Below are 25898 nucleotides of genomic sequence, written 5' to 3' on the forward strand. Positions count from 1 at the left end.
ATTGATTTTGTGTTCTGTTGTATGACATTAGTTGAAGATGTTAAAGATTTAGTTGTTGACATTTTGATTTGAATATTTAGGAAGTCTCCATCCACTTTGCTCAGATTGTGATAGTTTAGAATAGAAAATAGTCCCGTTTGGCATTGTGGATTTCTGTATACAAGACTTCTTACTACTTATATTTGTTTTCAGGTTGTATGCTGGAGGTTTGCCAGAACACGCTTGTGAAGAGGATGTAAGGTCAGCTTTCTGCAAGGCCGAAAGAGTACAAATTTTTGAAGAAAACGAAAATGAAAGGTATTAATGTATAGGTTCATTATTGTTGGGGCTTTGACATCAAAATGTGTTGAAAGTAGAGGATCCATATCTTACATGAAATTTTTTTGTGTGTGTATCAGCTTTTGCATAGCCATGGATATTGTACTTGGAGATACAGATATGTAAATATATGTTATCTAGAAACTGATCATTTTTCAAGTTCAGGTTAGTTTATGATCTCAGAATGTAGGAATCAAGATATTTTCATGTTGTGGTACTCCACATCTTTCATTCATATGCTTAACAAACGATTCTGATCTAAATCTCTGTTTCATTCTGTCCCAGAAGAATGTGAAGGTGTGGTAAAAGATTCTGGTTTTATCATAAATGAGAGAAGTGAAGAAAAGCTTGGAGGTAAAAATTGAGAAGACATATGTTCAGTCTTCAAGGAAACTGTATGAGATAAGATGTAGCTTATAATTTTGACATATTACAAAGAAAGGTAAAAAGTATTTAGAAAGAAAAGAATTTTAGACATAAGAGTAAAATATATAATTGTTGTAAGCAGGATGCAGTGAGTTAGAATATTTAGAGTAACTAGTACAGTTATTGAGATAAGAAGAAATGGATTTTATGTAGCACAGTTATTGTTGTAGACAGGATACAACAGAGATTGTTGTCCAGAGTATTTTCTGCAGATAGATCATAGACCAGTACTGTTTTTGTGGATCATGGAAATCCTGGAGTCATAATATTTTGACTTTTTATATTCAGAGGTCATGATTTTTTTTTAAACTTTTTTTTCTTTTTTTTTTTTCCGTTGTCTCCTGCGTTTGCGAGGTAGCGCAAGGAAACAGACGAAAGAAATGGCCCAACCCACCCCCATACACATGTATATACATACATGTCCACACACGCAAATATACATACCTACACAGCTTTCCATGGTTTACCCCAGATGCTTCACATGCCCTGATTCAATCCACTGACAGCACGTCAACCCCGGTATACCACATCGCTCCAATTCACTCTATTCCTTGCCCTCCTTTCACCCTCCTGCATGTTCAGGCCCCGATCACACAAAATCTTTTTCACTCCATCTTTCCACCTCCAATTTGGTCTCCCACTTCTCCTCGTTCCCTCCACCTCCGACACATATATCCTCTTGGTCAATCTTTCCTCACTCATTCTCTCCATGTGCCCAAACCATTTCAAAACACCCTCTTCTGCTCTCTCAACCACACTCTTTTTATTTCCACACATCTCTCTTACCCTTAAGTTACTTACTCGATCAAACCTCCTCACACCACACATTGTCCTCAGACATCTCATTTCCAGCACATCCACCCTCCTGTGCACAACTCTATCCATAGCCCACGCCTCGCAACCATACAACATTGTTGGAACCGCTGTTCCTTCAAACATACCCATTTTTGCTTTCCGAGATAATGTTCTCGACTTCCACACATTCCTCAGGGCTCCCAGGATTTTCGCCCCCTCCCCCACCCTATGATCCACTTCCGCTTCCATGGTTCCATCCGCTGCCAGATCCACTCCCAGATATCTAAAACACTTTACTTCCTCCAGTTTTTCTCCATTCAAACTTACCTCCCAAATGACTTGACCCACAACCCTACTGTACCTAATAACCTTGCTCTTATTCATATTTACTCTTAACTTTCTTCTTTCACACACTTTACCAAACTCAGTCACCAGCTTCTGCAGTTTCTCGCATGAATCAGCCACCAGCGCTGTATCATCAGTGAACAACAACTGACTCACTTCCCAAGCTCTCTCATCCCCAACAGACTTCATACTTGCCCCTCTTTCCAAAACTCTTGCATTCACCTCCCTAACAACCCCATCCATAAACAAATTAAACAACCATGGAGACATCACACACCCCTGCCGCAAACCTACATTCACTGAGAACCAATCACTTTCCTCTCTTCCTACACGTACACATGCCTTACATCCTCGATAAAAACTTTTCACTGCTTCTAACAACTTGCCTCCCACACCATATATTCTTAATACCTTCCACAGAGCATCTCTATCAACTCTATCATATGCCTTCTCCAGATCCATAAATGCTACATACAAATCCATTTGCTTTTCTAAGTATTTCTCACATACATTCTTCAAAGCAAACACCTGATCCACACATCCTCTACCACTTCTGAAACCACACTGCTCTTCCCCAATCTGATGCTCTGTACATGCCCTCACCCTCTCAATCAATACCCTCCCATATAATTTATCAGGAATACTCAACAAACTTATACCTCTGTAATTTGAGTACTCACTCTTATCCCCTTTGCCTTTGTACAATGGCACTATGCACGCATTCCGCCAATCCTCAGGCACCTCACCATGAGTTATACATACATTAAATAACCTTACCAACCAGTCAATAATACAGTCACCCCCTTTTTTAATAAATTCCACTGCAATACCATCCAAACCTGCTGCCTTGCCGGCTTTCATCTTCCGCAAAGCTTTTACTACCTCTTCTCTGTTTACCAAATCATTTTCCCTAACCCTCTCACTTTGCACACCACCTCGACCAAAACACCCTATGTCTGCCACTCTATCATCAAACACATTCAACAAACCTTCAAAATACTCACTCCATCTCCTTCTCACATCACCACTACTTGTTATCACCTCCCCATTTGCGCCCTTCACTGAAGTTCCCATTTGCTCCCTTGTCTTACGCACTTTATTTACCTCCTTCCAGAACATCTTTTTATTCTCCTTAAAATTTAATGATACTCTCTCACCCCAACTCTCATTTGCCCTCTTTTTCACCTCTTGCACCTTTCTCTTGACCTCCTGTCTCTTTCTTTTATACATCTCCCACTCAATTGCATTTTTTCCCTGCAAAAATCGTCCAAATGCCTCTCTCTTCTCTTTCACTAATAATCTTACTTCTTCATCCCACCACTCACTACCCTTTCTAATCAACCCACCTCCCACTCTTCTCATGCCACAAGCATCTTTTGCGCAATCCATCACTGATTCCCTAAATACATCCCATTCCTCCCCCACTCCCCTTACTTCCATTGTTCTCACCTTTTTCCATTCTGTACTCAGTCTCTCCTGGTACTTCCTCACACAAGTCTCCTTCCCAAGCTCACTTACTCTCACCACCCACTTCACCCCAACATTCACTCTTCTTTTCTGAAAACCCATACAAATCTTCACCTTAGCCTCCACAAGATAATGATCAGACATCCCTCCAGTTGCACCTCTCAGCACATTAACATCCAAAAGTCTCTCTTTCGCACGCCTGTCAATTAACACGTAATCCAATAACACTCTCTGGCCATCTCTCCTACTTACATACGTATACTTATGTATATCTCGCTTTTTGAACCAGGTATTCCCAATCACCAGTCCTTTTTCAGCACATAAATCTACAAGCTCTTCACCATTTCCATTTACAACACTGAATACCCCATGTATACCAATTATTCCCTCAACTGCCACATTACTCACCTTTGCATTCAAATCACCCATCACTATAACCCGGTCTCGTGCATCAAAACCACTAACACACTCATTCAGCTGCTCCCAAAACACTTGCCTCTCATGATCTTTCTTCTCATGCCCAGGTGCATATGCACCAATAATCACCCATCTCTCTCCATCAACTTTCAGTTTTACCCATATTAATCGAGAATTTACTTTCTTACATTCTATCACATACTCCCACAACTCCTGTTTCAGGAGTACTGCTACTCCTTCCCTTGCTCTTGTCCTCTCACTAACCCCTGACTTTACTCCCAAGACATTCCCAAACCACTCTTCCCCTTTACCCTTGAGCTTCGTTTCACTCAGAGCCAAAACATCCAGGTTCCTTTCCTCAAACATACTACCTATCTCTCCTTTTTTCACATCTTGGTTACATCCACACACATTGAGACACCCCAGTCTGAGCCTTCGAGGAGGATGAGCACTCCCCGCGTGACTCCTTCTTCTGTTTCCCATTTTAGAAAGTTAAAAAATACAAGGAGGGGAGGATTTCTGGCCCCCCGCTCCCGTCCCCTCTAGTCGCCTTCTACGACACGCATACATTTTTTTTTTCATACCATTCGCCATTTCCCGCGTTAGCGAGGTAGTGTTAAGAACAGAGGACTGGGCCTTAGAGGGAATATCCTCACCTGGCCCCCTTCTCTGTTCCTTCTTTTGGAAAATTAAAAAAAAAACGAGAGGGGAGGATTTCCAGCCACCCGCTCCCTCCCCTTTTAGTCGCCTTCTACGACACGCAGGGAATACATGGGAAGTATTCTTTCTCCCCTATCCCTGGGGAAAATACATATCATATCATATCATATTTTTGAAAGCTGTAGTCTGCATGTAATGAGAGTGAACAAGCACAGTATTGGTTTCATCCATATCTTTGACTTTGGCTTGAAAACTAATTTTATTTCAGTTCATCTAACCAACAGTTGCGTTCTTGAAAGTAATTTTTCCTATACGGAACAATATAGCTACCACTTTTATTTCTTACTTATTTCAGGATCGAACTGTACAGTGATATTTTCAGTGGATTCTACACTCTTCTTTAATCTGCACCATCATTTCCTTCTCATGGTTGAAGTATACTTTTATTGCAATTCAGGTAAAACTTCCAAAATATGATTGGTTTTGGATGATGCAGTGTTCAAATTTTGGGAATATTCAGACTTTGGAAACTAGCTTTCATCTATGTACACACAAAAAGATGCTGGTAAAACAGATTTGTTAAGAGTACTATGATAACATAATTTCGTTTTTTCTTTGATTGGCTTTGATGGTATACTCCATGTTATTCTTGTATATTTTGGCTACTTACTGGGTTTTGTTGAACCAAGGAGACAGAATCCTTACTTAGCCCCTCCTTTCCTTTGGGTCAAAACATTCAGCATGTAACGGGTATAATGATATAGTAAATTGTATTTAGTAGGATCTTACCTTATACAGTAACATATAGAATGTTATGGTAAATTGTTTTCAGTAGGATCTTACCTTATGCACAAAGCGATAGTTATCTACATATTTAAAAGATAATAAAAGAAAATAGTGAATGAAAAGGAGGTTTTTATTTTTCTTGTTTTTTCATACTTGATTGCTGTTCCCCAAGTTAGCCAGGTAGTACATTTGCTCACATCTATTCCTTAGCTGTCACACCTATTATTAGCAACGGTGTTTGTTTCAAAACATTCAGGTTATGATTCATGAGCTCAAACTGTATTTTTTATTCTTCTGTGTTTTTCCTATACATTTCAGAAGGTTCTTATTTAACAGTTGAATTAATAAACATTTACATAGTTGAATGAATATAAGACAAAATAGCTAAAGGAGATGGGTATATATTGGTAAGATATTTTTTACCTATGTCCAACCACCACAAGATTCTTTCATTTTTCCTTGGGTAAGTTGAGAACAGTACCTCTTCATCCTTCCAAATACAGTTCATTCACCTTCTTATTCATTTCATTTTGGACATATATAACCTCTGCTTGCTCATGTTGGCCATATGCCCAAACCATTTCACATCACCCCCTTCAGATATCTTAACCTTACTCTTATTACCACACTCTTTTACCCTATCATATCCTACTTGATCAACCCTCCTTATCCTACATATTGACTTCTAGCATTTCATTCCCAGCACATTAACTCTGTGCTGTACATGCTCATCTAGAGCTGATGCTTCGCATCCATAGAACACCATCAGGACTAGTGTAGTACTTTGAAGCACACTCATCTCCATGCTTAAAGGCACTGACCTCTCCACATATTCTACACTGCTGCCAGGACCTCCCCCGTCTCCCACCCTATGACTCACTTCAGCTCCTACGGTTCCATTTCTTGCCATGTCTAGTTGTCGGTACCTAAAACACATCTCATCTTCCAAGTATGATATTTTTCTTGGGATATGTATTGAGTGCCATTTTGTTGTACAGCAAGATATGTTTCATTACAGATACTGTTTGGTAAGTTTCGTGGATGTCGATGATGCCCAGGAAGCTTTTTGGAGTAGGTGCAAGTGTATTTGCGGCAAAGATGTAAGGGTTGAATTGGTTAGTAATGCCTATGAAAGGATAATGCAACGACCATTGTGGCATTGTGTACCAGATGCACCTACTTCTAATGTAAAAGTAAGTTCTATCTTTAGATTTTAAACTTTATATATGTTTTTTATGTATTTCTTTATTGCAGCCCTATATATAGTGGTATCCATAAGTTAGATTGAACATGAATAGATCTTACGAAGCTCTCAGATTATGAAGACAGTAGAAATGTATATGATTATAGGGTTTTATTTGCAAAAACAGTAGAAAAGTATGCGATTATAGGGTTGTATTTGCAAATCCTAGTATTCCAGTGACTTTTAGTTGATTCAGAGATATCATTGTCACAGTTTTATTGTTCATACTTGTTTACTGTTTCCTGCTTCAGTCAGATAGTGCTAGGAAGAGACAAAAAGAATGGCCTCATTTGCCCAAATCATCTCTAACTGTTATGTATAATGCACTGAAGCAAGAGCCTGCCATCCACAGCCAAACCTCACAGACCAGTTCCTTGGTACCCCCTGCCCACTTCATATGCAACTGAGAGCACATTCTCCCCCCTATCTACCACATTGCTCCTGTTTTCTCAATCCCATACATGCCTCTCATGCTCCAGAACGCTTAGGCCCTGATGCCTTAAAGCATCTTTCACTCAATCCTTCCTACTGCTTTTTGGTCGTCCCTGCTTGTTACCCCCAATACTTCTGTGTAGATCCTCTTTTTCTGTCTTTTTTCATTACTTCTATCCATATGTACAAATCCTTTCAGTGTAACCTAGCCTACTATCTCAATCAGGTTGTGCAAGCTACCACACAGCTTTTGTGCTGTTATTCCTAATTTGATCGTCCCTTCTCATAGCACACATTATCCTCAGGCATTTCTTTTCCCCACGCATCAGCCCTCTTCGATTCTTTTGCATTCTTGGTACAACACTGTTAGGACTATTGTACCTTCAGTCATGCCCATCTTTGCCTCAGTCTCTCCATTCACACATTCCTCAATACTCCCAGGACCTTTGCTCTCTCTCTCACTCTCTGATTTAGTTCAGTTTCCCTCATTCCATCCACCTGATGGAATTTAATAAGGTGAAATTTAAAAAATTGATTTTTAGCAAGATTAACTCTGCCTCAGTGCCTTCTATTAAAAGTTGTGATAGAGAAAAAAATGGTAAGTGAGGAAACTGTCAAAGGCTTTTGAGCTACTGCAGACATAAAACATGAATTTAAGGAGCATATCAGTAAGATATTGCCTTCAAACCAAATGATGAGTAGTATGATGAGAACTTTCACAACAAGCAACAAAAAGCTGATGATGAGATAGTTCACTGTGTATGTAGAATTGAACATTGATGTATTGTGTGATCACCAGTTGAACTTTCTTATTTTTTTTGATACATTTGTATTGTTACTTGTGTTAGCAAGTTAATACCAGGAACAGAGAAAGAAAGGGCCTCATTAGCTCATATCCATTTTCTTGCTGTCACATGTAAAGCACTGAATTCAAGCACTTCATCCACAACCAAGCCCCTGCAAACCTTTCTGTGGTTTCCTCATCTGCTTTAAATGTCCTGGTTTAGTCCTTTAACAGGACATCATCCCCCTGCATAACACAGCTACAGATCATTCTATCATGTACGCATCTTTCACCCTCCTGCTTGTTCAGGCACTGAGCACTAAAAACGTTTCTCCTCATCCCCTCCACTTCTTACACATATATCCTCTTTGTCAATATCTCCTCACTTATTCAACACCCCTTCTAAGTTCTCTCAACCAAATTCTTTTTATTACCATCTTTTTCTTTTACCATGTCATTACTTCCCTGATCAAATGCCTCACTCCACTATTGTCCTCAAACATTTCATTTCCAACACATTCACCTTCTTTTGTACATTTTCATCTATTGTCCAATGCTCACATCATACTATAATATGAGGAATATTCTATCAAACACACCCATTTTTGCACTCAAAGCAAGTAAACTTTTCACACATTCTTAAATGCTTGAAGAACCTATGCCACCCTATGACTCACCGTAACCTCTATGGTTCTATTCGCTGCCATGACCACTTCCATTTATCTAAAACATTTCACTTCCTTCAGGTTTTCTCTGTGCACACTCATACCCCAGGTAACATATATCTTTGCTCTGCTAAACCTAATAACCTTGTTTTTATTGACATTTATTCTCAAATTTTTCCTTTCACACATTTTCCCAAACTCAGACACCAACTTTTACAATTTTTTGTTCAAGTCTGCCAACATTGCCATGTCATCAGCAAATGACAGCTGACTCACTACCCTGGCCCCCCACACCTTCCCTTGTCTCCAAGACCCGTATATTGACCTCTCTGACCACACTATCCATAAACATATTAAACAGCCTTGTTACAGACCTACCTTCACTTAGAAAAACTCACTTTCCTCCTTACCTATCTGCACACATACCTTCCTCTCATGATAAAAACTCATCACTACACTTCTTATGGCTTTCCTTTGACATAACAGACCCAGCTTCACATAGATCCACTCACTGTCTTCTCTTCCTACTCACACACATGCCTTACTGATTTGATAAAAGCTCATCACCACTTCAGATGGTTTTCCCCCTACACCACTCCCTTGCTGCAGACCCACCTTTGCCTAGAACTACTCAACTTTGCCTCATCCTACTTGCACACATGCCTTACTCTCTTGATAAAATCTCACCATTGCCGTTATTAACTTTCTTTCCACTCCAGCCACAGATAAGAGTCAATATCAAGGCTGGGCCTTAAATGAAATACAGAGAGGAGTATGGAAGGGAAAAAGATGAGACAAGGGAAAGTATTTATGAATTATGGAGGAAATGAAAAACCTCTATTATAAAATGTGCCAGGTCATGATTACTGGGAAAGACAAGAGGTGAGTGAGTTCCAAAGCTTCAAGATGTAAGGAAAGAAACAGTTATCAAAATGGCCCATCCATGAGTTTCCAACAGCCGCGTAGTAACCATGTTGTAGAGATGCACAAGCAGCTAGCTTTTGGGAACAAAAATCAAAGTAGTACCCTTATAAGAGGGAAAGTGAAACAATATTGTGTCATAGGGCAAGCAGGTCAAGTTTTGAAGTTAGCCTGGAAGAGTTTGTAAGTTGTACTGCTATCAACTCAACTCTGTCAAGGAAGGACGCTGATCTAGAACTGCCCCAGTTCTAAGATCTAAAGAGGACTCCTGGTTTTTGTAATAGTTTAATCTTTGAGTGTCTCCTTCCCCCAACAGCCTGGGCTAGGCTCAAGTTGCTTGTTTGGTTTGTTGGTCAGCCAAACTATTTGAAGCTGCAGGCCACAAGCCCATGTAGCCTCAATAACTAGGCTGGTCTGGAACATGTGAATGCTTTTCCAGGACACTCTTAAACTTGGTTTAATGGATTTGAACAACTGTTATTTCACAGTTTCATATTTCTGAGGATGATTGTGACCATTTTGGAATATAGTTGTAAAGCAGTTGCTATATTCTTGATTAGGAAAGAGATGTGTTTTCATAGGTACACATTTACTTATCTTTTGTATAGAATTGTTGCTCTTTAGAGTAAATTTTGTGTGAATGGGGCAATATGGCATTTGTTGGGATGAAAAGAATTGTGTTTTAGGTGCTGATTTTATGTCAGGTTCACATATGGTAGCCTTGTAAATAAGTGTGTCCTGGTTGTGGATAGAGAGCTGTAGTTTCAGTGCATTGTACATGCAGCTAGAGAATGGATGTGGCCTTTCTTTGTCTGTTCCTGGTGCTACCTTACTAACACAGGAAATAGCGATCAAGTATAAAAAAAATCTTTTCCAGATGTTGCTTAGATAGAAGCAGTTTGTTACCATGACAAGTTTTAAAGTTCATTAATTGTCTGTCAACACTTGGTGTTTAAGATTATATTGTTATACCTCTCTTCCTTGATTGCTTTGAGTATGTTCTGCAGATCATTATCCAAACTAACTCACAAGTATTCTCTCTCTTTTTGCCAAGGAATATAAGAGAATGAAAAGAACTTTTTAATATCACTTAGATTTTATTCTCATTTACAGGAAGGTTTTGGGTCGTTCCTATCAGAGACTCATGAAATGGTTTCAGATAAGATACTAACAAGCACAGAAGATGTACAGACAACTGGTTGTATATCAGAGGAAGACATAGATAATATTCAATCCTATCTCTGGTCACAGCCTCACAAGCTTGAATTATGGCATATTCCATTACGTTGCCCCAAGAAAGGCCTTTCTTTACTGAATCCAGAGTTGATGAAGTTACTTAACAAGGCATCATTAATTACATATCAGGGGTACAGTATTATCTGTTATCAGTAATTTAGTTTTGAACCCAGCTGTACTATATACTTACACTTTCACTTTTGCTGATATGTTTTTCAACTGGGACTCATAGAATCAAGTCAATATTGCAAACTGCAGGGAAGGGCAAAAAAATACAAAATAGAGGGACCTAGAATCTCAACACCTTTCTGGCTCTGACTGGTTGAGAAACTGGAACCAAGGGGGAAGAGTGCTTTATGGTTTCTTAATGACTATAGCATCTAAATCATCATATCTGTTAAGAATGAAAGAACAGCTGGCTTTCTATTTCAGTAGCTCAGTTTAGGTAGGAACTCTGAGTTTCTTTAGTGGATTATGTTTTCTTTCATGGGAAATATAATACTAAGTAACTTACAATTTAAACCTATGTTTTTAAGAATGTTCTAGCAATATGTGTCTGTATTTAATAAGGTGAATCTGATAAAGAAAGAGGTGATTGGGAAGACCCTAACTTAGTCTTTAAATGAAAACTATTTCTTGACTATATGTCATTCTCTTTCCAGAGGTTGTGGTTCCTTCAAGATAAACCAAAGTGGTAACAGAAGTATTCAGAGATCTCTCTGATCTTAGAGAATGTGCAACTGTGTATGTAATGTTGTGGCAGGTGAACAAGCTGATTATTGAGGATAGAGGGGTGGTTATGGAAACAATTAATGGAAGTAGAGTTTTATTTCTCAAAAGTTTTTGCACCACTTTCTCCAGAGAGAATGACAGCATAATGGGAAACACAAGCTCATGTGATCACCTGTTTCTACTGTACATGGAGTTTACACTTAAGGAGTTTCACTCTTGATTATTCTTTACTCTTTACAACTTTTTTAGATTTCTGTATGTTGAGTGCATTGACCATGTCATCATTATTTCAATTCTGTTCATCCATCACTTTTATACTTAAACCAGTGCTTCGTGTCTTTTTTAACAAGTTTCTTCCTGAATTGTATTACTTTTGCTTATATTATCCCTTCATACCCAAAAGAACTATTCATTGGCTGTGTCATCAGTCTGTTTTAAAAACTTAAAGGTTGTGATGAGGTCACCCCTAACTCTATCCACCAGGGTGGTCAAATTTTAGGCCTCAAGGCTCTACTCAGATGTACAATACCATGTTTTTTGCTATCCTCTGGATCTTCTCTCACAGCTCTTTCTGCTTCTTTAGGTATGGAGACCAAACGTGAGAAGCTAATTTTAGATTTGACTGTGTAATATGTAAATATCTTGCTTAATTTTTCCCCATCAATGAACCTGAAAGCTATTTTAGTATTTGCAAACAAACAGTTTGCCTCCTTAACTATTCTTCTAAGGCAGGACTCTGGCAACAGGTCAGAGATGATAATCACTCCCAAATCTTTCTCTCTCACACAGAGATTTCTGCAGACTATATCTTGTTAGACAATAATCATATGAGGGCCTTTGGAGGATGTTCCTAGCTGGTTGTCTTTATATGTTGTTTCCTAAGTGATATGATGTGCTTGCTGGCTCTGCCTTTTCTCTTCTGCTCATCTTCCTCACATTAAGCTACCTTTACATTATTTTTAGACTAACTGAGGAAGTGGATTCCTGAGTTGGTGTAAGATGGCCGTGGTCATCTTACACCGTAGAACGAGCAGGGAAGGGGCAAAGCCAACATAAAAGCCTCCAGCAAGGAATGCCCTCTGAAGATCAAATAAGCTTGCATTTTCCCATGTGGGGATTGACCCAGATTTTTCATAGACTCATCAAGAACTTTTTTATGATCACCAGCTTTATTGTTGTAATTTGACCCAACACTTGGGGTGAACTATTGTATTGATTATCATGTAAGTTTCAAAGATAAAGCTGAAGTACACTGTGATATTACTGTAACTAATTTCCAGTCACAGCTTAATGAAATTCTTTATTTTTGTCATTTCATAGCCTCCTGCTTTGCTGCTAGTACCACCAACATTTTTTTTAGTTTTGATTATTGGAAAAGAACCAAAAATGTTCCTCGTGAGTTATTTTTTTTTCTTCTGTTGCAGAAATTTCACTGTTTCAAACAGATCAGAATTTGAGGCTGACAAGTTAAGGGATGAATTAATGCATGCAATAGTTAATGGAGAAAGGCTAGATGTTTACTTGCGGTACAAGACCAAGACAAAGCCACGAAAGGATAAACGCTTAGCGTAAGTTTTGATTTGTTTTTCATACTTGTTCTCTGTTTCCTGTATTCTTTTGGTAGCACTAGGAACAGATGAAGAAAATGCTTCATTCATTTACATCATTACTTGGCAGTTGTGTGTAATGCACTGAAACTGCAACCCCCAATCGACAACCAGGCCCTATGCCCCATAGACCTTTCTGTGATTTCCTCCAGCTGCTTCATATGTCTTGATTCAGTCCATTGACAGCACGTTGCCCCTTGTGTACCACGTTGCTCCAAGTCACTTTCCCATGCAGGCCTTTCACTCACGTGCACATTCAGGCCCAGAGCACTCAAAACCTTATTCATACCATCCTTCCTCCAATTTGGTCTTCCTCTTTCGTGGCCCCTCCATTTCTGACAGATATATCCTCTTTGTCTACCCCTCTTCCCTCATCTCTCCATATTAGCACATCCTTTTCAGCTCTGTCAACCATATTCGTCTTTTTACCACACAGAAGGGAATAGAGACTAAAAGAAGGAAAACTGATACAGTGCTTACTCTAACAGTAAAAGGGTCATTTAAAGAAGGTAACTTGTATGTAAATGACCCTAGAAGAATATGTCTAATGTTGATTAGCCAATATAAGGCAGAATTCAATATTAGAGTACTAGAGAGCATGAAGACATAACTTATGAAATGTTCAGTGATTTTGATGAGCATGCATGCACTCACAGGTATAAACTTATCAGATAGTGATGTGATTGAAGCAATTGATCAACTTAATGAAAACTCAGCTCCATGGTGAGATGGGATCCTAGCATTCTTTCTGAAAACGATGGAAGAAATAATTGACAAATCTCATGCAGTGCTGTCAGAGTGACCAACAGCATTGCCACATCAACTTAGCATTGCTATTGTGAAATAATCTCAACCCTGCATTGATGATACTCAGCACTGCCACATTAAGCTTTGCCATATCAGATGTATGCAAAATGGGGTATGTACACAAAGGAGATTCCAAAATACTGCTGAAACAATGCACACCATCTTGCCTGACTTCACATTTAATCAAAGTATTTGTGAATGTAGGTTTGCAGCAGGGGTGTGTGATGTCTCCATGGTTGTTTAATTTGTTTATGGATGGGGTTGTTTGGGAGGTGAATGCAAGAGTTTTGGAAAGAGGGGCAAGTTTGAAGTCTGTTGGGGATGAGAGAGCTTGGGAAGCGAGTCAGTTGTTGTTTGCTGATGATACAGCGCTGGTTGCTGATTCATGTGAGAAACTGCAGAAGCTGGTGACCGAGTTTGGTAAAGTGTGTGAAAGAAGAAAGTTAAGAGTAAATGTGAATAAGAGCAAGGTTATTAGGTACAGTAGGGTTGAGGGTCAAGTCAATTGGGAGGTAAGTTTGAATGGAGCAAAACTGGAGGAAGTAAAGTGTTTTAGATATCTGGGAGTGGATCTGGCAGCGGATGGAACCATGGAAGCGGAAGTGGATCATAGGGTGGGGGAGGGGGCGAAAATCCTGGGAGCCTTGAAGAATGTGTGGAAGTCGAGAACATTATCTCAGAAAGCAAAAATGGGTATGTTTGAAGGAATAGTGGTTCCAACAATGTTGTATGGTTGCGAGGCGTGGGCTATGGATAGAGTTGTGCGCAGGAGGATGGATGTGCTGGAAATGAGATGTTTGAGGACAGTGTGTGGTGTGAGGTGGTTTGATCGAGTAAGTAACGTAAGGGTAAGAGAGATGTGTGGAAATAAAAAGAGCGTGGTTGAGAGAGCAGAAGAGGGTGTTTTGAAATGGTTTGGGCACATGGAGAGAATGAGTGAGGAAAGATTGACCAAGAGGATGTATGTGTCGGAGGTGGAGGGAACAAGGAGAAGTGGGAGACCAAATTGGAGGTGGAAAGATGGAGTGAAAAAGATTTTGTGTGATCGGGGCCTGAACCTGCAGGAGGGTGAAAGGAGGGCAAGGAAGAGTGAATTGGATCGATGTGGTATACCGGGGTTGACATGCTGTGAAGCGTCTGGGGTAAACCATGGAAAGCTGTGTAGGTATGTATATTTGTGTGTGTGGACGTATGTATATACATGTGTATGGGGGTGGGTTGGGCCATTTCTTTCGTCTGTTTCCTTGCGCTACCTGGCAAATGCGGGAGACAGCGACAAAGCAAAAAAAAAAAAAAAAATGAAAGAGTGATACAAAAAATTTAATGGGATATCTTATTTCACACATATTCAGTAATGAACAACAGTATGGATTTTTCCTTAGTAAAAGTATGCTGACACAACCACTTGCCCATTATAATGACTCATATGAAAGCTTAATGGATGGGAAAAGAATGGACACTGTTTTCCTTAACTTTGCAAAAACATAGGATAAAGGAAGCTTTAGTGTGTTATTGAAGAAAGTGGCAAGAGAAAATATAAAAGGAAAATATGAAAATGGATCAGAGAGTTTTTAACCAGTAGAAAATTCACAGTAGTTGCAAATGGAAACGTATCTGAGGAAGATGTTCTGTCTGGGTTACCACAGGGAACAGTTGTACCTGCAGTACTCTTTGTAATCATGACCTCATGCACAGGAAAAGAAATAGATGGTGAAGCAGACTTCAAAAAATTGGGAATGATTTTTAGTGAAAACTTGAATTTAAGGAACAGAATGAAAAGATAGTGCTTTCATACAGATAATGAATGAATGATATTGAGAACATTTGCAACAAGGAAGAGACAGTTAATGATGAAAATGTTTAATGAATATATAAAAAGTGAACTTGAATATTGCAATTTCTTATTCAATACTCTTGAGTTTTATAAAGCGGATTAAATTGAATTCCAGATGGTAACTGATACATAAAAGGTGAACTTTATATGTATTATGATTAAATTTGCTGTTGGTCTTTTATGTACACTTTTAAACCAATTTTGAAATATAATTTGAAACAAAAATATTTTGTATAGTTTCTGATATCATGTCTTTATTCTTTTGTAGGTTGTTTGTGGGTGGTCTTCCCTCAAGCACCACCAAAAATGAAGTAATGGAAACCTTTTGCAAAGCTGTACGAGTGGAGAAGCATGTTTCAAGTGGCAAGGCCAAGACTGATTGCAATATGTAGGTAGCTAGAGTTGTGGTTTGATGTTTTTCATAAAGTTATCAGTTGTACTTTAATTATCTTTGTCAGCCCTGGAGGAAGTATGGTTTGATTTATCAGTATTTTTTCTTTATACTTGATCACCATTTCCCGCGTTAGCAAGTTAGTGCCAGGAACGGAAGAAAAAAGACAACATCCACTCACATCCATTCTCTGGTTGTCATATGTAATGCACTGAAACCACAGCTCCCTGTCCACAACCAGTTTATCCTGGATGCTTCAAACATCCTGGTTCAGTCCTTTGATAGCATGTTGACCCCAGTATACCACATCATTCCAATGCACTCTGTTCCTTGCATGCCTTTCACCCTTGTGCATGTTCAGGCCCCAATTGTTCAAAATCTCTTTAACTCCATCCTTCCATCTCCAGTTTGGTCTCCCCATTCTTGTTGTTCCTGCACTCCTGACACACATATCCTCTTTGTCACAATATCAGCTACTTTGAGAAGGATGGATTAAGTAAAAGTTCATCATATTTATCTTGCCTCATTAACCATTTTTAAAAACATGGAATCCCATTCCCATCCTTTTGATCACCAGTGTCAGTTTTGTAGTGCTAGGTGTACTGGTGATTTCTCCTGTGTTACTCAGCATTAGTCCTCCTCTCAGGAATTTTGGTGAAACTTTTGTTGCAGCTCTCTGCATCTCCAAAGTGTTTGGTAGAGTGTGGTTTAAGACTTTGCCTTTTAAATTCCTTTCCTCTGATTTTTCTGATATTATCTGTCCCCTAATGTATAGTTTCCTCTCTGGTCATTCCACTGCATAATCTTTCTTTTCTCAACAAATTATATTGTTTCTTCAACTTTAAAACCTATTCATTCTCAAGCTGAAGATTCCAGCTACATATTTTAACTAATTTTCTTCTCCTCCTCCTTCTGATGCTATTCTCTTTCTCATACAAACCAAACATATTTTATTTCTCAGTTTTGACCTAATTAGCATCTGAAATTGGGAGAGCAGTAACAGAGCTAAAATTGATTGTGCTAAGTTGCAGTTTCTTGCTATATCTCTATCCATGAATCATCATTTCTCTCTCTTCAATTTCAGAAGACCACAATTAAAACCCTGGAATAATTTAAACATACTGGGTATAACCACATCTTCCATTCCATCCTGGAAACCTAATATGATCATCATAGCAGAGTCTGCTTCGTCGAAGCTGGGAGTTTTGCATTTTATCATTATATTTATTCACCATTACTTGCATTAGCGGGGTAGTGCCCGGAGCAGAGAAAGAATGGCCTTCCTCCATGTTTTCCCCATTCGAATTCACACCCCCAACTAATCTGTCTTTCTCCACTGTTAAATCTAATAACCTTGCTATTATTCATATTTGTACTCAAATTTCTTCTTTCACATTCTCTCCTGAATTCAGAAACCAGTTTTTGTAGTATGTTACTTGAATCTGCTACCAGTGCTGTGTCATCGTCAAACAATAACTGACTTACCTCCCAAGACTGCGCACACCTGTTACACTCTCCAAGACCCTTGCAATCACCTTCCTCTACCAAATCTGTTAGCATATCAAACAGCCATTATTGCATCACACACCCCTGGTGTAGACTCACCTTCACCTGGAACCTTTCCCCATCCTCTTTTCCCATTTGCAACCATGCCTTACACTTTTGATAAAAACTCTTGAATCTGAAAGCTTTCTTCCTTTGCCATATATTTATAATACCTTTACAGAGCATCTCTGTCAACATTATAATTCACTTTTTTAAGATCCATAAACACCACAGACAAATCCTTCTTCTACATATTTCTCACATATTCTTCAAAGTAGATACCTGATCCACACACCTGAAGTTACAGTGTTTCTCTCCAGTCTGAAGCTCAATGTTTGCCACCACCCACTCGATCACCCCTTTCCCTTACAACTTACCTGGTACACTCAACAAACTTATACTGCTTTTATTCCCCATGTCTTTATACAGTATCACTATACAGGCATTGTGCCAGTCCTTAGGCACTTCAACACAAGTTATGCATACATTAAAAGTCCAAATTAACCTATCACCATTACAGTACCATTCTTTCTTGAGAAATTCAACTGCACGCCCATCCACTCCAGCTGCCTTGCTCCACTTCATCTCTCACAAGGCTTTCACCACCTACTCTATTTTCACCAATATGTTTGCCAAAACTTTCTCTGCATATTTTCCCAACCCAAAAACCCCACGTCTGTCTCCATATCATCACACACAGTCAACAATCCTTCAAAGTACTCACTTCATATCTTTACCTCATCTTTACCTGTTACCATTTCCCCATTTGCTCTCTTACTGATACTCCCATTTGTTTTTGGTTTTCTCACATAATTAGCCTTCTTCCAAAATATTTACTCATTCTCCCTGAAGTTTGCTGATACTTGCTCAACCCAACTCTCTTTTGCCCCCATTTTCTGTCCCTGCACCATTCTTTTGATCTGTTGTTTTCTCTTGTACATATCCAACTTCATTGCATTTCTCTCCTGCAATTAGCCTGTACATCTTTCTTATTCTCTTTCATTAGCATCTTAACTTCATCATCCCACCACTCATTTCCCTTTCTCACATGCCTACTTTCTGCCTTCCACATTCCACACACTTGTGTCACACATGTCAGCACTGCTAATTCTTCTCTTGCACAGTTTCTTTTGTCTTCAGGTGGATTAGCTCCCTCAAATATTGTAGTGGTGTTACCTGACTCCTCCTTTAGGTGGTTACTCTGCAAGTGAAAAGTCTCGTTGGCGAGGCTGTATCATTGAGAGTAGTCTTGTCAAAGAAGTTCTTACTCCAGAGGAGTCCATAAGTTCCATGCCACTGGACATAGAGCACCCTTGGAGCTGCATGAGCTCCTGGAAAGAGGTCTTTGGTAACACCAGAACTCTTTTTTAGAAAGGGACCCTGAGGTAGCTATCAACAGTCAGATTGAGAGAGGGTCTCCAGAGTTGTAATTGTGTCCCTGCTTTTCCCTCTCTTTTCTAACAAGAATTTAGTCTATGGCTACTAAACTCCCCTTGCAGTTTAACTTTCTTGCAATTTTTTTTGCTTGCTGTTGGACATACCCAAGCAGATCAGTGTTTCTTTACATGTGACAAAACTGGTAATTTATACCCAAATTTTAATCCAATATGTGCAAAGATATGTTTTAGAACATTTTGTCCAAGTACTTAAGGCAATTTTGACATTAACCAATGTACAATTTGCTGCCTTGACAAATCTTATGTGGTTTTCAAGAGACAGGCTAGGTATAGTGCTATGTCAACCCCTAGTCCAAATCACACACAGACACAATCCATGTAATTTTTTCCCTCTGAAACTGAAAACAACTTACCCCATTTCATTTTGTCAAGTAGTCGTCGTCATTCATCTGGTTGAGTTTGGTTTTTTAACCTTATATTTGTCCAATGCTGGAACCTTTGTAGGTTTCTATACTGGTGGTTGCAATCTAAGTACAATCAGTTTGCAGTTATTTACAATTTGCATCTTTGTAATATGATTATCCTTAAAGGTCCACATGTGTACTTGTTGCACTACTTTCCTTGGTCTTTGGTTATTTATGGCCCACGAGGAACACACATGACCATTTTTTTCTTTTCAAAGCTTCCACAATCTACTGCTCTTGTGGATCAGAACCATGAGCTGCCATCTTGGTTAGAAGTGCCACTCTTTCTCTTTATTTTTGAGGTAAGAGTAGCACCTGTTTATATTCAAGTTACATTGCAGTGCTTTATGTTGATCTTAGATTGAGATAAATGTTTGTGGTAATGATTCACATGATAACATCCGAAGAGGAAACTAAAGTTTTGAACAACCTGGATGCTGGTGAAAGTACATTATCTGTTGAACAATCTCTAGACATAAGTGAATGTACTTTGCAGTATATCCATAAATCTGTTGTGAAATATGTGTTGCATATAGTAAGCCTAAAATTCTCTAGGTCATCAAGAGTATTAAAACTCCACATATGAAAAGATGGAAGTCACTCCTCTGATCTGGAATTAGCAGTAACAGCAGAGCCATATGCCAGTGATAGGAGCCATACTACATGAACAAGCCCAAAGTTTTCTAGAGATTGTGAAGGAAAAGGAGGATGAGGATGCAAGTAGTGAGTGAAGCCAAAGCCATTTCTGTCGAGTTGTGGTGGCTTGCAAAACTTTCTAAAGCAGAATAGTGTAAGAAACATCTTAATGGGCGAAGATGAAAGTAGTGTGTGTGCATCTGCTTTAGCAAGAGATATAAGTTTATGTGGGTTTAGTGGAACTGAGAAGAATAATTGATGAATATTGAACATTAAGCCCAGTCATTTCAATTTCCCATTTTTCAGATTTTTTCCCCAAAAGATTGGTTATGTCTGTAAACTACCACATAGAAAAAGAAATGAAAAATAAGGGTCTTTTATTATTTGATAGACTGCTGTGCAAAATGGAAAAATGTACATAAATGTATCATAACTTTTGTGTTGGCTTGGTGGAATGCTGAGTGAACAGGAGTAGGGGTTTTATTGACAGAATTGGAGCAATCCTCTCTTATCTTGAGATGAGTAGTAAGACGTGGAGGTCTTTTTCTTTGTTTTTAATGAACTTGGTGTCACACTGTACTCCTATTTCATACACAGGCATAACACTGGTGCTAAAGGACATGAATATATGTAGAAATATTACACTGTTGGTACACTTACTGAAAATGAGCAGGGGGAAGGTGTGTGACTGTCATATCTTGTGGAGGCTATTCTCCCTTACCTTGCAATAAGAAGGAAGGATTTGAGATTCTGGGTATTTGTTTTTTCTAAACATGGTATCACACTATCTCTCACACTGGTACAGCAATGATGGTTAGTAACATGCATGTATTTTGAAATATTACACAACATGTGTTAAAAGAACTAGAACCTTAAGTAATGTTTTATTATCAAAACCAAATGGAAATATTCTAGCTCTGTTCTGTTTTCTGTAACACCAAAGTACACTATTTCCCTCAGATTATATTGATGAAGATTAAGCACAGCCATCACAAGCTCTGTTCCACATACCCATACAAAAGCTGGCCAGCCTTCCCTCATTCCCACGGAACCACTTTCTTTGTTGCTTCTTTTGTGACCTTTCACCTTTTATTCTTCTTCACTTTCCCTTGAGTTGGTACTTCATAAGCGTCCCTCCTCATCGCTCAGGTCATTTAACAATCTTTTTAGACATTATTGGACTCCACCTACTGGTATTTACACTGCAGGTGGAATGTCACCTTCTGTGAGATTGTATCATCAGAGTACAATATGGTTGAAGAAATTCTCATTCCAAAGGATTTCATCCTTTCCCTGCTATTGATTTTAGTGCCGTCTTGATAAACCTCTGAAGAGGGGTCTTTAGGATTATATTATACTAATGATAATAGTAAAGATTTCATATTTTGTGTTGGGTCCATGTATGCTTGACCTGAGAAGTTGAGAGACCCGTATCTACAATGTTGATTGAAGCGGTACTGATGGGTGCAGAATTTCTTCCTGCTTCTGCCAAGTGATGGAAGAGACCCTGATAGGCACTAAATATCACCACGAATTAGCTGGGAATTTAAAAAGTGAACATCACATGATACTGCCTGCCTGCCTGTATGAGAACATTTGATGATGGTTGCTGGCATTGAAGGCTTTGTGATAAGTAGATAATCAGTTATTTCTGTGTTCCTTATCTTATACCCTCCATATCTCTCATTCTACTATTTCTCTTGGGCTTTATCCCAGTTTTAGAAAATCTATCCAGATAGTATGTGCTGGCATTGAAGGCTTTGTGATAAGTAGATAATCAGTTATTTCTGTGTTCCTCATCTTATACCCTCCATATCTCTCATTCTACTATTTCTCTTGGGCTTTATCCCAGTTTTAGAAAATCTATCCAGATAGTATGTGCTTGCAATCTGCATTTTATTTTATAGCCATATATCACTCCCATACATCAAGGTGGTCTTAAAGTTATGATTATTAATCAGGGATACTGTTTCACATTTCTTTAGAGTTATGTTATTAGAAAAGCTTTTTTTTTTTCAGATACTGCTTTGTTTACTTTAAGACTTCAGGAGATATTCAGGAGGCATTAGATAAAAAACCATGGTATATCAATGGTATTGAGGCAGTTGTGAATATTCCAGGACAGGGACCAAAGAAACAAAGGGAGCGGGATAAGACCCTTGGTGGAACACCAGAAACACTCTCTGCCAATAAAGTATGTATAGTAATACAGTACTCTGTTTTTTGAAAATGTGAGGCAGGTTTGGCACATTGCAATCATCATGTATCTTGCTTGATTCACAATGTTGTTGTCTTCTTCAGCCACTTGTGCAGAATTTTCAATCTTAGGTCGATCCAGTGTTTCCTTCAGACATCTACTCGACTTTCTTTATAGGGTTGGTACTGTACTATGCTTACTTTCTTCTGGTACATTCTTAATATAAGTTTTTATGTTTTGCGTATACAATATTATAATTACTTTAATTATTGTATGTATAATGTACTGTTGCCTGTTACTAGTGTAATGAGGCAGATTAGGTACTTGCATCACCTCTTCTTCCCTGTTAATAACTTAATGACATCTCCCTGCATGATCAGTTTTTAAAGAATGAAATCATTGTCCCATTGTTTAAGTACATTACTGTCCCGTTGTTTCAGTACAGTAATGATCCTAGAATAGAACCCTGTGGTTCTGTTATAGGATTATTGCTCTTTTTGATCTATGTGAATGACTAGCCAGAAGGTATTACTCCTACCTGAAGATGTTTGCAGATGATACAAAGGATGATGGGGAAAAGGAAAGCATAGAAGATTGCATCAATCTACAAGGGGACCTTGAAAATCTCTAGAGTTGGCTTGAAATGTGGCTGATAAAGTTCAGCTTGAGTAAATGTAAAGTAATGAGGTTGGATTGTGGCAAAAAAATTGGTATAGAGTCAACATCTTCCCTAACCTCTTGCTAGAGTCTTTCCTTAGGCTTTCCTTAGGTGAATAGTTAAGGAGACCAACTGTCTGTTAGTAAATATTAGAATTGCATTCAAGTTCATGGCTAAGGAAACATTTAGCAAGATGTTCACCTCATACATAAGGCCATAACTGGAGTATGCTTCCCAGGTTTGCTCATCACACCTAAAGAAGCTTAGATAACTAATAGAAAAGGTTCAGAAGAGAGTGGCAGAGATGGTATCAGAATTTAGTTAAGTGAGGCCTTAAATTTGTCATTTTCTTGAAGAAAGAAGAGTGAGTGATTATCTGATCACAACCTTCAAGATTTTAGAATGGAATGATGATGTAAACAGTTAACATTGCTTCAGAAGATGTAGAGATAGAACAGCCAGGGGACAAAGACATGAAATTAAGTATGAAATCTGTTAGAGACCTCAATCCATTTTGAGAAGGCTACTCTTTGTTCCTTTCCACAAAGGTTATCTTTTATCTACTGAAGGAGTGTCCCCTTATTCCTTTTTGGATCTAGCTTCTTAATCTGCCTTTTAGGTGATACAAGCGTCAAATTCTTCTCGGCAGTCTAGTCCATTGAGGTCTCAGCATCAGCACCAGTGCCCGTGTAGGTTGGACTGATTGTTTATGGAATGGCATTGTAAGAGAGAGGTATGGTAGAAAGAATAGTTTGTTGAGAGAGCTGACCAGGATGTGTTGGAATGGTTTGGCCATATGGAGAGAACTGTTCAGGTTAGGTCTCTCACTTCTTAGATTTTTTGATATTATACATCATTCTGCATGTCGATGTGCATTGAATGTGGGAAGTGCCATTAAGTCTTGTGTTTTGTTTGTTAAATTTTTCTCTACTGATATTTTGTATCTTTATGTTGATGTCTGTTTGTAAAACAAAGTAGCAAATGCAGGAACTTCCCCAAACATTTTACTACTAATGCTATATAAAGATTTTAGATTTGCTCTCATATCTTTATCATTTTTTTCTCATACATATTTGCCATTTCCCATGCTAGTGAGGTAGCGTTAAGAACTGAGGACTGGGCTTAAGAGGGAAAAGCCTCTCTTGGCCCCCTTCTCTGTTCCTTCTTTTGGAAAAGTAGAGACTGGAGGGGAGAATTTCTAGCCCTTCACTCCTTTCCCTTTTAGTCTCCTTTTACGACACGCAGGGAGTACGTGGGAAGTATTTTTTCTCCTGTATCCCCAAGGATAAGTACCATATAATTACTTTTTGAACTTAGCTTTTTAGACATGTATATCACCAAATATTTACATTTTATTTGGTTAGCATTGTACAGTTTTTAATCATTTTTGTACTTGAAGCAGGACCTTAAAGTTGGAATTTTTGATATTCAGTTTGTAGTTTTTAGTCACAGTTTTCTTTTTCAGGATTAGCTGTTATGTTTCTGATTTTTGTGCTGTTTTCAATTTAGCTAAACTGGTCGCAGTGGTCCATAGGAATGTCTCAGTGATGATAAGTGGTGGCTTTTTATTGGTTGTGATTTTCTGAAGTTGTTCATGATGCTGCCTCATTTGAGGTAGCATTATGGTGTTGGTAAGACAACCTTAGATGGAAGGATGGAGTGAAAAAGATTTTGAGTGTTCAAGGCCTGAATGTGTGGGAGGATAAAAGATATGCACAGGATAAAGTAAATTAGGGTTGTGTGGTATACAAGGGGCAACTGCTTTGACCCAGGTAGCTGTCTTCTTTCTGCCCCACCCACATGTGGATTACTGGCATTCTGTTCACAAACATACAATCTCTCCTTGTTATACATAACACTTAACTCGTACAGATTTTCCTGTGGTGAGCACTATGTGCTAACCCTGACTTTTTGAAAAATGGCAGGAGCAGTAGATAGAAGTAGTAGGTAAGAACATTTAGACAGAAACATTAAGTTGAAGTAGTTGGTAGGAGGATTAGGTGGGAGTAGTCAGTAGAAACATTAGGTAGGAGCCTCTGCAAACTCTGCGCTAGAGCCGCACTCTGCCAGTGGCCTGTTAAGGGTGAGGCACTAAAGGATAAGAAGTGGCAGTGGAGTTCATTAGTTATGGAGACTTTATTGCCATGGCCACTCCTCTGAGGGAATTCTTGTTGGAACAGGCGTCAGAGATACGGATAGATAATTAAGAAAGAGGAAATAATTGATCCTACATGTCAGTCATGGAGGGAGGAAGGGGAATAGAGAGATTGAGGACATGGAAGGATGGAGTTAAGGAGGCTTTAGGGTATTGGGGCCTAAACATGCAGGAGGTGAGAGGCATACATGAGACAGAATGAGAAAAATCTGTTGAGGTGACATTATCAGTTTTTTTAACTTGGTCATGTGAAGTAGTTGTGGTAAACCATGGAGTAGTCTTTGGATGATAGGCACTGGTTTTGTTGCATCATACATACATCATCAGAGTGATTGTATGCAAATGACAGCATTGTTTCTATATTCCTGATGCTATCTTGTTGAAGCACGTGAGTCACTTAGGTAAAGAAATTGTTTTATGAAAATATGGAATTGATATCATTGATATGTTTAGAAAAAAATTTTACATTCTTAATTTTCTTTTCATGTCTTTGAGCCAAGTTTTTTTTCTGTAGAAATGCATCTCCAGTTATATAATGGTTGTCTATTGGAAATTGGTCTCACTTTCTGGAATTTCACTTAACGGTCAACTTTTCAGGAACATATTTAGACTGTTTAGCAGGGAATAGGTGTATACTGTACTCTTTCATCACTTATGTGTCCCATTTTTTCCCCAATCTCTTACCATAGAAGTACTTTCCATCTTTTCTAACTAGTTGCTCAGTTTTTGCTATATTCACTCTATTCTTTCTGTGTTGTGTCATGAAATTGGTCACAGTTGTATAATTGCAGCTGGAGAAAGGTTTAGCATAAAGTTACTGTAGTGCAGAAAACACTACACAATATAATGATGATCTAGGTTGAATTATTAAAGAAACTAACAGTAAGCATAATAAGAAAATGAGTTGAGTTAAAGTGAGAGAGGAAGTATGGTGTATAAAAGGAAATACATGGAGGCAAGAAAGAAGAGCCAAAAAGATG

At 38.6% G+C, this 25898-nt stretch overlaps 1 protein-coding gene across 2 annotated transcripts in view; it reads left to right on the top strand.

Moving 5' to 3' along the window:
• LOC139753998 (uncharacterized) overlaps window positions 1-25898 on the top strand; it is a 74251-nt gene that overhangs the window by 8566 nt on the left and 39787 nt on the right. For both annotated transcript variants that reach the window (XM_071670955.1, XM_071670964.1), the window contains exons 4-9: window positions 193-297; window positions 6233-6407; window positions 10373-10626; window positions 12652-12795; window positions 15744-15863; window positions 21928-22102. In XM_071670955.1, the coding sequence (XP_071527056.1) occupies window positions 193-297; window positions 6233-6407; window positions 10373-10626; window positions 12652-12795; window positions 15744-15863; window positions 21928-22102 (973 nt within the window). The remainder of the gene's footprint in view (window positions 1-192; window positions 298-6232; window positions 6408-10372; window positions 10627-12651; window positions 12796-15743; window positions 15864-21927; window positions 22103-25898) is intronic.

Source organism: Panulirus ornatus, chromosome 2 (assembly GCF_036320965.1).
Source record: "Panulirus ornatus isolate Po-2019 chromosome 2, ASM3632096v1, whole genome shotgun sequence".
Classification (NCBI taxonomy): Eukaryota; Metazoa; Arthropoda; class Malacostraca; order Decapoda; family Palinuridae; genus Panulirus; species Panulirus ornatus.